A 12,877-nucleotide genomic window follows, 5' to 3' on the forward strand; every position below is an offset into this window, starting at 1 on the left:
TATTGTCCAGCTTCCTATACTGCAAATATGCTCTGCAAGTGCCTGCGTAATGGGACAGTTCACAAAGAAAAGCAGAATGCTAACTTTTGATTAAAGTACTTTCCATGTCACTACCAAAAACTGTATCCAGTCATAACAACTCAACATTATGTAGGTAAAAGCATGGCTTGCTGATACAGTGCACCTTTTTCCTCTGTGTTCTAAGGAAGGAATAACCTAGACATACACCACAAAAGCAATGATATACTTACTTGCCATCTTTGAACCAGTGAATATCAGGAAAAGGAAAGCCTTTGGCTCTACATTCCAGGCTGATTTCCTGGTTAAGGATGACTGCAATTTCACTGGGGGTGTCAGCACCTATTATACTTGGTGGAACTTTAAAAAGACAAAATGTTACAGTAAGAACATTTAAATAGGAAAGGTAAGCTATGAAACTGGAATAAATGTATTAGTAGTGAGTCATACTAGTCCCTTGAAACAACTTTTGTTTACACTGCAAAACTACACGTGCTAGTTCACAACATCACTTCTACTACCACATGCGTTTCCACATTTGTGCTGCTGAACTGCACAGAATAAAACTCCTTTGTATCATGGAGCACAGTACCCCAAAAATACAAAATAAAGTATTAAAGACCAAAATCCAGAAATGAAAAACAGCATTTTGTCTCTGCTACTGTGAAAATGGCAAATTTTAAGTATTCATAAGCCATCATGAAGAGTGCTTCAGCAGCCAATACTTAATGGACAGTGAGAGAAAGAACTTTTTTTTTTTTTTTTTTTTATAATATTTTGAAATTTACTGGCTTCTTAAATATCAATTGTTTTTGAGATCACCATCTTATTAAAAAAAAAAACACACACACACAAAAGAACAACAACAAAAAAAACCACTAACCTAGTATATCTAGGTTAAAGAGTTTCTCAGAACTTCCTGCTACATTTATGGCTTTGCATGAATATTGTCCAGCATCATCAGTAGCAGCTTTAAGGAGCTTCAGTATCTTCCCGTTGTGCAAAATCTGGAGAGCACTGCTTTCCACAACCTTAAAAGAACCCAAGATATTATGTGATCCAAGTTACATCAGCCAGATTTTATTTTATTTTATTTTATTTTTTTACAATAAAATGGTAATTTCAATCTAAGGATAGCCTATTTCCCTTTTCAGTTACAGCAATAATCTCCTCGGTTTCTGCAATCTAACCAATATGACTTGTAGCTTAACAAAATAGAGGGCGAGAAAACCAACAAAATTCTTTGTTTATCAGTAATGTTTAGTTATGACGTTGCATAAAGAGGTCTCTCTTCATTTAAACTCACTTATCAGCTATGAGTAGAAGCACAGGACCCTAGGATAATCCTGAGGAATTCAAATCACCTCCAAGAATTCTCATTTCTCCAACTACAGAATAAAGAAAATACTATTACTGGTCCCCCCTACAAGTCTGTCATCTATAGCACTGGGAAATTGCTAAGGTTAATTTCTAGTGAAATCTTAAAAAAAGAGTTTATTTTTGATTTGTTGAATAGATGAATTAATGGATTAGTCATATTCATCTGTCTTTGTGTGAGTGTTCTTAGTGCAGTTTAAATATACATACAAGCACGTACACGTATTTACTTTAAATGACATCTAATACCAAGAACTCAAAATCAACACAAAATATTCTGAAACTGTTAATGGCTATGGTTACTTCAATTAGCTTAATAGTACCTACCTGGGTGTCTTCTTTATACCAGGAGATGATTGGGAAGGGGTTACCAGACACTTCACAAAAGAGACTTACAGGATGATTAACAACTACAGATGTATTTGTCACCTTTTCTTGATCTCTAATTTCAGGAGGAACTACGAGAAAGTTCAAAATCACGTAATAAGTCTTTTAATCCAGTGATTTCCCACTTCATCCTTTCCCTAAGTCATGGACTTCTATCTTCTACATTTCTCAGACACTTTTCATTCCCTCCCTGATGTTTCTGTTTCCCTTTTGGCTCTGGACATATCTCCCTATGTCCTTTCTTCTCTTTCTCAAAGAACAGACTCTTCTCTTATCCTATAACAGACTCCCAGTGAAATCCACTGAAACACAATCATCAGCAGTATTTTAAAATAATAATCTGTAAGATGTCACGTTATTTGCTCAACATATAAAGGAAGTTGGACTCCCTAGAGTCATCTTTCCTCTTCATTGCTCTAGTCATCTCCAATAGTATTTACACATCACTTATCTCACTATGAGTACAAAGAGAATGGTCCTATGTGGTAGATTAGAAAATTCAAATCTCACTGACAAGGCCCTGCTGGCACATGATGGAATTCCTACATTTCTCACAAAAAGATATAATCCTGCTTGGGCATCAGAGCTCACGGGGGAAGTGAACAGGGCTGGAAAAAAAAAAACACTCTGTAAGAAGCAAAGTGTAGCATATAAAAACATACCTCACAGCCATCTATAGATTTTTTATTTTGCAATTAGGATTGGGAAAGAAAAATGTCAGGAACAAGTCTTCTATTCTACACTCATTCTGACAAATAACTTATCTCATATTTATGCTTGAAAATGCAGACCACCCAAACTTTAATTTTTACAGTGCAAAAAGTCTTCACTTGTTACTTGTATTAAAGTTATCAACTATAACCAGAGCTCTTTACAAATGAGACTCACCTAACTCTTTGAGCAAAACAAACATGTTTTGTATACGTGACAGTAAAGAGAAATAATAGAAAATACATGAAGTGTAACAGAATTGTAGAAATATGAGTACTCAGATTCATTTTTTTTTTTTTATGAATTAACTGCACATGGGCAGGTTTGGAACACACAATTTCCAACAATGAAACAGAAGATGCTCTTCCAAAACAGTTTCTCACTAGTCGTACTTATTATTTACCATGAACTTTCAGGTTATATTTTCTTTCTGTGTTTCCAGCTTCATTGGTTGCCACACAGATATACTCTCCATTATCAGAAGGTGTTACAGAAGCTATGACCAGCAGTGTGCCATTCTCCAGAATTGAAATTCCTGGTTCACTGCCTGTCAGCTCTCTTCCGTTATGTAGCCATTTGATGACAGGCTTTGGAGTACCTAATGAGAAACACGAGAAACTTCAATAGTTCACTTAGCTCAGAGTAAGAGGGATTCAAATAATTACTATTGCTTGCTGGAAGTCTTGCTGGCAAGCACAATCCAGAGGGAGGCCATGAGCCTTCTAATTTACAGGAAGCCCCTACTGTTACAGTATGATGGTAACATAAAAAAATCTTAGTGCTAAACATTCTAACTTCCGTGTTAGCTAGAAAGGACTTTTTCCAGAGTTTCTATATGCAGTGGTTGTTTTTATATGGAAAATTCAAACTAACAGTTATTAAGTATACATGCAAAACACTGTGTATATTGTACATTTTTACCATGACAGGGAATACAGAGAAACTTAGTGATCATCAGTGGTCAGCAGAAAAGGATACTTTTGTCACTGGAAGAATTAATAATGATACACACCTCTTGCTGGACATGGGAATGCAATGCGTTGATTTGCTACTCTTTCTTGAAAAGGACGATTGTATGGAGGGTCAAGATCATCTATAGTAGGTGACTCTGAAAGAAAATCAGATTTTCAAAATTTTTTGACCTCTGCTTCCAAGTGTGAAAATAAAGTCTGGCAACTCCTACCCTTTAAGTCTTAGTCACACAAGGTCAGATTCCAATAACCTGCAGTGACATAGCATACTACAAGAAGTTTTGACTTCAAGAGGAGTATTTAGGAAGCAAGCAGTACAAAGAAACTTTCCAGTTTGATTGAAATTGATTCTAAAATCCACTATATTTGTTTTGAAGGCAGAGACAACGTTTCTGCAAATTCTGAAAAATATTAGATAAATTCTTTCCCATGCCACTTAGTATTCCTTCCATCCTTTGTTCTTACATCTCATTTTAAGCTTGTGTGTGGACTAAGACTACACAAAGAATATTGTTTACAATTAAATAAAGTTACTGGCAGTTCTTTGTTGTTCGTAATGAGCAGTTCCCAGCAGCTCTAATCCAATGCATCAGAATGTTGCCTTTAAACTATTATGAAGGAGAAATACTGCCTGCTTAAGTCAGTCATGCTACACTGCTGTATGTCATCCGATCAAGTGATGAGTTACAGAATATATTTAAATTGGCACATAACCATTGTTGCCCCATCACCATTTTAAAAGCATACTGTCTGACAGAGCTCTTCTTTCAGTTTATTTCAGCAAAACTCTAATTCCACTTAAAGCTATGCTATCAGGCTCTGATATTCAGAAATAATCTGTGAAAATGTGAGATGTGAACACACAAAGAATATTTTAAAAGGAGGTTTCCCATACTGAAATCTGGTTTTAATTATCTAGTACCAAACAAACAAACTGTAAGTACCTTTAAGTTAAAAAAAAAAAAAAAAAAAAAGTAATATATTTTGAGTTTCTTATTTCTGCTAACTCTGCGAAAATTGTGTGCCTACTCTAATTTTCCTTAATTAATATCAGAACATAACAACATCTAAAACAGGTTTGGATTTTATATTATGTAACTGTCAACAGCAAAGGGCACTGTCCTCCAAAAAATAAACCAGACAGCACTGGCATGACATTATATTCAGACAGGGCAGGAGGCAAGATTATGACCCTAGCAGAAATACCTTGAACTTGTAATGTTATCTCTGATGTGTCGCTGCCCACTGCATTACTAGCAACACACTTGTAGATTCCAGCATCAGGAAGCTGGATGTTGTTGATGCTCAGAGCTCCATCCAGGCCGCGGGTGAACTGCCTGCCATCTATCAGCACAGCACTTCTGCCTCTGAACCAGGTGACTGTTGGCGGAGGGATCCCCTGGGCACTGCAGGGTATGTCAACTCTGTGGCCAGCTTGGACTTTCATAACCCGAGGCCCACGCTGTATCTTTGGAGGAACTATGCAAGAAGACAAGTTAAGTCCACTTAAGTGAAGAAAATGATGTATGAGATCATTCTTGAAGGAAATTCTTCTCCTTGTCATTTTAGACAACATCCATTCTTATTCAATGAAACACAATTCCAAGTGACTAAAAAAAAACAGAACTGCACGTCCTCTACAGATAGGAGGTACAATCACTTATTGCTAAACTTATCTGGAGAAGCTACATTTCAAATTCTACTGCATTACTTGCATGAGTAGTTAAAGCTCATTATATCGAGCACATTTGAAAAATTATGGGTACTGACTCTTCACAACAACAAAAAAAATCAAAAGCTTTTATGATAAAGTTAATTACAGTTCCCCTTTGACATTCTCATTTCCTTCCCCTAATCCCTTATCTTTGTATGCTTCCAAACACAAGTTCAGACAAGGAGATAAAGTATGACTGGAGAAGATTTTGCTGGTCCCAAGGAATAATACAAGTCTGACTTAACTCTTTTGCTGCAATGTTTTCCTTTCTAAGGATCATTGACAATAAAAAGACTTATAAAGAATGTCTGAAATAGAATCACAGAATCACAGAATTTTCTAGGTTGGAAGAGACCTCAAGGTCATCGAGTCCAATCTCTGACCTAACGCTAACAGTCCCCACTAAACCATTTCCCTAAGCTCTACATCTAAACGTCTTTTGAAGACTTCCAGGGATGGTGACTCCACCACTTCCCTGGGCAGCCTGTTCCAGTGCCTCACAACCCTTTCAGTGAAGAAGTTCTTCCTAACATCTAACCTAAAACTCCCCTGGCGCAACTTAAGCCCATTCCCCCTCGTCCTGTCACCAGGCACGTGGGAGAACAGACCAACCCCCACCTCGCTACAGCCTCCCTTGAGGTACCCATAGAGAGCAATAAGGTCACCCCTGAGCCTCCTCTTCTCCAGGCTGAACAAGCCCAGCTCCCTCAGCCGCTCCTCGTAGGACTTGTTCCCCAGGCCCCTCACCAGCTTCGTCGCCCTTCTCTGAACCCGCTCAAGCATCTCCATGTCCTTCTTGTAGCGAGGGGCCCAAAACTGAACACAGTACTCGAGGTGCGGCCTCACCAGAGCCGAATACAGGGGGACGATCACCTCCCTAGCCCTGCTGGTCACACCGTTCCTGATACAAGCCAGGATGCCGTTGGCCTTCTTGGCCACCTGAGCACACTGCTGGCTCATATTCAGCCGACTATCCACCATCACTCCCAGGTCCTTCTCTGCCTGGCAGCTCTCCAACCATTCCTCTCCCAGCCTGTAGCTCTGCTTGGGGTTATTGCGCCCCAGGTGCAGGACCCGGCACTTGGCCTTGTTGAACTTCATGCAGTTGACCTCAGCCCATCGGTGCAGCCTATCCAGATAGAAATAATTACAAGTGCCATTTTTTCAGACTGTCTGTTAATGTACAGTTACAGATAAACAAAGACGTGCACTGATATGAGACCTCTCTCTACAGAAAACCAGACAGTAGTCTGTTACAGTCATTGGAACTGAATTAGTGTAGTTGAAGTTTTCAGAACTGCTGAGGGCATGAGTTCCAAGCTGGTACATTTGTGGTATGTGATCCACTTCAAAGATGTGTGCTGGCAACGGGCACTGGCAACAACACTTCCAAACTCTACATGAACCACAATGATAGATCAGCTTTGTCTGTGCTGTGCCAGGCCACGGTTCCAGCACCTGCTCTCCTCTGTACTTTAGCATTTGCAGCAGGTATACTTGCACAACCTGTGCTTCTGTCTGATGCAGGTGAGGAGGAATAAATAGGAGCATAGAGCTAACAATGTGTGACTACATAGGCAGTTAAGAGACTGTGGCTGGGGTCCCACCACAGAGAGAGCAGGAGACAAGGGTGTGAGAATTTGATGACTTATGGTAAGAAGGGGAGTGAAGGGGGCACAGGTCCTGGCTTGAGCAAGAGAGACTAGAAACCTTCAGTGAGGGGCAGAAAGGTGGGTTCTTGTTTGAACAGAGAAAGGATGGTAAGATGGGCTAAGGTATTAGTATGAAAAGGCGGGTACAGAATGCATATGCACACAGCAGGAGACAGCAGCAACTGCCTACCCATAGGAGATACAGCTGCACGCTGGTTTATCTACCACTAAAGCCAGTGTGCAAGCAAACTTAGACATGCACTGCTAACAGAGTTTGGATATGTAATTCCTGTCAAGTTGTTGGGAACTTGGCATCTGCAAGCCTCGAGCAGCTTTGCTATTCTCAGCCAGAAAGTCTGTTTGCAGAATTACTTCTGAGAAACTTCTTGCACAGAGAACATGCAAGTTCATTAGAACAAAAGTTTTCAGTTCTTAAAGCTCGTCTGTCTGACTTAAGTAGAGTCAAATGTCCTGTATAACTATAATTCTTCCTTGAGTCTAAGTAACATTAAAGGAAGGTGTACATATATGTATATACATATACATTTTTAGGTAGTATGTGTGTATACAATGATTTCATTTCATATAATCAATACCAACCATTTGCATATGAAGATAATATGACCAGAAAATACACAGGTTGTTAGCATTTAATGTACATAAGCAAAAAACGTTTCAAGATCTCCACATGATGCTAAATTCCATATGGAAAATTCCAGATGATCATCCTTTCACTTAAAACTTACCATGTACACTTAGCTTCACTGACTGAGTCACATTCCCAGCAATATTTGTGGCTACACAGAAATACATTCCACCGTCTGAAATTTGTGTCTCACTGATCTTCATTGACCCTGAGGGAAGGTAAGTGTGTCTGGAAAAATAAGAAGCAGATACACTGTATAAACATGTACTGAAAGGTGAATGACCTCTACTTACACATAACTGATTGCAATGATCTATAATAACACTATTCTACACAGCACACTGAGCTGTGCCATATTACTAAACTGTGACTTATTCATTTATTCTAACTCTTTACTGAGCCATTACATTTAGAATACACAGCAAATATCTAAAATATAAGATCCAAATTACAAAATTTGGTTCTAGCTATGTACAGGAGATATTCAAACCTGTCTTATTTCTAGAAATAGAAAAAAAAAATCAGGTAGAGAATTGGAGCTCTTCGCCCCACCCCATCACAAATTTATGCTCATCCCATGTTAGCAGGATCAGAATGTTTGGGTTAAACAGCTTGATTCTACTTCATCAAGGTCTTAAAGATGTTATGGTGTTAAAGACAGTGGGTGAGGGATGAGAACGTGTGTGTTCTGGAGAGAGTACTCTGACTCAAAACTGCCAGTTCTGGTGTTTATAGAATTTGTCACTATTCTTGACTAAATAATTAACCACATAGCACTGATTTTTACTATAGCTGTGGTCACAGGCTTGCAACATTACAAAATACAGTCTTGGCCAGCTAAGCCAAAGTCTTCTGCAGAAGTTAAAAGAAATAGAGAAAAAAAAAATAGGAGGGAAGAAAAAATGACAGCTAAGAATTAGCAGGAAGTAATTAGCACTCAAAGTTATATGCAGAATTTAGGCAAAGTTGGTGGGAATTTGTGGTATCACCCATCTTCCCTTCTCTGGCAACCCTCTAATCAGGACAACGTTATTATATGGGTATACATGGTTGATTTGGAGATTGTAACAAGCTGCAGAGATGAATGGAAAGTGAAATGCACTTCATCCAGGCCACCCATATCTGTCTGATATTATGATTCCTCCTCTGTTGTCCTTACTTTTCCAATTTTTTTTTAATAACCCCAAAAGATACAACTACAGGGGTAACTTACCTTCCATTACTTTGTCCATTTATTATATTTGCTTTCTGATAGAAGTTCCTTTATTTCTGCTTTCATTTTTCTTTTGGTCACTTTTCTAACATCAACTCTGGGTGGTCTCAAACAATTTTGTTTGGACTAATTCTTTAACTTTTGCTGACATCTGTAAACAATTTTATGGAATGAGCTGAGCTGGACTGCTGCTACTCTGGACAACTTGAATCTCTCCACAGTGAGCAAGTAGCCTAATTTATCTATGTCTCCTGAGGTAAAATGAGGACAAGTAATGGACCAAGAATGCAGATTCATTAATTCAAGCAATTTGCTCACAGGACTAAGCAGAAAATTCCACATGGAGCATTAACACCAAATTAACTCCCTGTGCACAAGCCTCTTCCACATAAATTGCTTGCCCAGCAGTTATCTGTTGCTAAGGCTGTTACAGACTCACTGGAATGGGTGGATCTGAGGCCAAGGTCTGGCTCACTTTTAGGTCTGTATGATTCCTTAACATTTCATTCGGATCACTGAGAGACACTGGGCAATAGGCACCGCAATTGCTATAGTGCGTACCTGGCAACATTACCATATCCTGGTTTCCAGACACAGCATAGCCTTTACACCTTCTGAGGTATCTTGGAAATTAGCAAGCACTAACACACCCTGTGAGAGTGCCTGGCACTGAAAATGAGTGCATACAGCCAATAATTGCCCTTTTCCCTCTCTTTTTGTACCATACTAAAATAGTACAGAAGAACTCCAACATCGTAGCCCACAACATATACAAGACAATCCCCAATGCCACAGTTTCTAAGGCTATCTGTAAAAACTCAACATTTTTATAAGCATTTCAAGAATACATGAAGAGTTTGGGATTCAAAGCACAGTGACCTTGTAAGTACTACCAAACGTTTATCTATTCTGATGGGGTCCCAGACTTTATATTAGTAAGAGACCAGACTTAATATTAATAAGAGACACTGTTGTCCTGAGCATACATTCAAAGTTTTTAAGAAAAGAAAAACAGATTTTTAGAGATTTAAAATCAGGCATAGATTATGTGAGTACCTGGACACCACCATAGTACACGTACTACAGGATCCTCTTTTGTCCTGGCCTCCTGAAATTGCAAACTTCAGAGCAAATGCTGAAGTTCTGTATATAAACATATGCTGGAATGGAAGCCATACAATCACATACAGTCTTAGCATCTTTCAGAAAGACATACACTCAGTTTGGGAAAGAGCTTTTTTAGACTTATTAAAGCAGGGTTCTCTTGGAAAACAACTTAAAACTTTCCGATTGATTGTTAAGCAACTGGAAATTATATACCCTTCCAAAAATCTTGGTATCTTAGATGCAATTTCCTTTTTCTTTTGTTTTCATCAAACATTGTTACCTTGGAGAGAACGGAGATATGAGCTGCATCTCTTTGGCCCAGGTAATTATGGGAGGTGGCAAGCTCTTTACTTCACATGGAAGGGTGACATCTTCCCCTGCAGTTACTGAGATATCTATGGGTTCGTCATATGCATTTCCTTGCTGGTCTCCAGGCCTGGACACTCTAGGTTTCACTATAATAAGGAACATGTTAAGTAGATAAAATGAATATACATATTTGCACAAATGTAACACCATACCATTTTACTTCAGATTACAGAATCACAGAATGGCCGAGGTTGGAAGAGACCTCTGAATATCATCTAGTCCACCCCCCCTGCTAGGCTGGATCACCTAGAGCACATTACACAGGATGGCACCCAGGTGGGTTTTGAATATCTCCAGAGAAGGAGACTCCATAACCTCTCTGGGCAACCTGTTCCAGTGCTCTGTCACCCTCACAGAAAGGGAATGCCCTGCCATATTCAGCTGGAACCTCCTGCGCTTCAGTTTGTACCCATTGCCTCTCATCCTGTCACTAAGCACAACTGAAAAGAGATTTTCAGGAGACTCCAAAAAGAGACTCCAGGAGTGGCCTCACCAGGGCTGAGTAGAGGGGGAGGATCACCTCCCTTGACCTGCTGGCAACACTCTTCCAAATGCAACCCAGGATACCGTTGGCCTTCTTGGCCACGAGGGCACATTGCTGTCCACCTCCCAGGTCCCTCTCTGCAGAGCTGCTCTCCAGCAGGTCAGCGACCAGCCTGTACTGGTGCTTGGGGTTATTCCTCCCTAGGTGCAGGACCCTGCACTTGCCGTTGTTGAACTTCATGAGGTTCCTCACAGCCCACCTCTACAGCCTGTCGAGGCCCCTCTAAATGGCAGCACAGCCCTCCGGGGTATGAGCCACTCCTCCCAGCTTGATGTCGTCAGCAAACCTGCTGAGGGTGCACTCCATTCCATCGTCCAGGTCGTTGATGAGTAAGTTGAACACTGGACCCAGTACTGATACCTGGGGGACACCACTAGCTACAGACCTCCAACTAGACTGCACGAATAAGCACAACCCTCTGAGCTCTGCCATCCAGCCAACTGTCAATCCACCTCACTGTCCACTCATCTAGGCCGCACTTCCTGAGCTTGTCTATGAAATTTAACGTTTATTTCTTGTATCAGGTATATAACATTACAATCCTTTTTTTTTTTTTTTTTTTTTTAAATAAAAAAAAGATGTTTCTGCACTGGACTTGCTGCTGTAAATCACTGTAATGCTGATGTATAGTGCCTGGTTAGCTCAGACACTGGCTGATGCCTACCTGCAACACCACAAATATCAGCAAGACTGCACTGTCCACCTAAAAAGCTGGACAGCAAACAATATATGCAGTTCATGTACATGCTGAGGACTGTATTGCATAAGTAGTTTGCAACCAATACCTGAATGGACTTATACTGCAGCATCAATAACTACAAGCCATAAACATCTGGCAACACAAATCTAATAAGTCAAATTTTTTACTATACTGGGAGATGGTATGAAGCCTTGGGAACAATGAGATTAATGGATCTTCATTCTTTTATCAGCAGGTACTTATATTTCTATAGAGGTACTTCCTATCCACTTCTATAAAGGATGAAATCAAATAAGCCCAAGTTCTTAGGTCCATGAACTCAAGGTAACAGGCATCGGGAGGTTTTAAGGGAATCACAGAGGCTGAAGAATTGGCCTTTCAATATCTGCCATTTGTAAAATTGCCTAGTATGTAGATCCAGTAATCTAGGACAGAGCCAAAAGCACTAATTGGAGATTAGTTTAAATCCTGTTTGCACTGCGGGTATCATACTTCACTATCTACCTGGAGGGGGATTGCAGTCTAAACTAGAACTCAATGAGTGGATTGAAAAATGACACTAGATTTTAGCTCATATATACCATAGACAGTCAGCTGGACTTTCCGCGTAGCATAACCAGCAGCATTTGTTGCAGTGCACACATATTCCCCAGTCTCTTCACCCCCTGGTGAAACTACATACAGACTTCCATCAGAACCTGCAGAAAACTTCCCATTGTTGGGAAGAATTACTTCTCCTTTCTGTAGAAAGAAAAAAAAAAGTCCATAGTGCCTGGATGTTAAAAAATACAGCAAGTTATAAATATTTAATTCAATAAAAGCTAAGCCTTACAGAAAGAAAATCTAATGAAAACATAAAAACTATTACAGGAATATAAAATTTGTTAGTGCCTGTAGCAGCTGAATTCATTGCTGCAACCCATTTGTATGAAGACTGCTGTATTTTCAATATAATGCTGGGTCCAATTTTTCACAGTTCTGTAGACAAAACAACTTGCAGGCAGTCTGACTAAACTAACCAATATGTAATATACATTACAGTACCACTTCTTTTGTTTATGACTTCTATTGTTTATGGCTGAGATGGGCAAAATATTTTGAATTAACTAAGAAGTTTAGCCCCAAAATTCTGTCATTCTTCATTGAAACTCACTAACTTTTTGCACTGTTTTAGGGTCACTGTCTGAGCAGTAACAACAGCAGAAACAAAAGGATTCATATCTAGAAAACTTGTTATTTTGCTATATATTCAAATATATATATATATATATAATATATATATATACACACACACACATAAAGCAGGACCTAATTCTTAAAAAAAAAAAAAAGTCAGCATTTCAACTGAACTAATTTTGATATAGGTTTCCAATGTCAGAACAGATCTTGTATACATAGCATAAAAAGTTTCCCAGCAGACACTCCTTTTCCATATTGAACTTCCAAGACTAAAAATCATCTTAGAGCA

General features: G+C 39.3%; 1 protein-coding gene across 4 annotated transcripts in view; it reads right to left on the minus strand.

The window, feature by feature from the left end:
* Window positions 1–12,877, minus strand: part of HMCN1 (hemicentin 1) — a 213,607-nt gene that overhangs the window by 99,873 nt on the left and 100,857 nt on the right. For all 4 annotated transcript variants that reach the window (XM_084527348.1, XM_084527346.1, XM_084527347.1 and 1 more), the window contains exons 21-29: window positions 11,991–12,150; window positions 10,077–10,251; window positions 7,577–7,704; window positions 4,671–4,943; window positions 3,506–3,601; window positions 2,897–3,091; window positions 1,723–1,853; window positions 902–1,049; window positions 252–378 (exon numbers count right to left, since the gene is read on the minus strand). In XM_084527348.1, coding sequence (XP_084383474.1) covers window positions 252–378; window positions 902–1,049; window positions 1,723–1,853; window positions 2,897–3,091; window positions 3,506–3,601; window positions 4,671–4,943; window positions 7,577–7,704; window positions 10,077–10,251; window positions 11,991–12,150 — 1,433 coding nt within the window. The remainder of the gene's footprint in view (window positions 1–251; window positions 379–901; window positions 1,050–1,722; window positions 1,854–2,896; window positions 3,092–3,505; window positions 3,602–4,670; window positions 4,944–7,576; window positions 7,705–10,076; window positions 10,252–11,990; window positions 12,151–12,877) is intronic.

The sequence above is a fragment of the Aythya ferina genome (assembly GCF_964211825.1).
Source record: "Aythya ferina genome assembly, chromosome: 8".
NCBI lineage: Eukaryota > Metazoa > Chordata > Aves > Anseriformes > Anatidae > Aythya > Aythya ferina.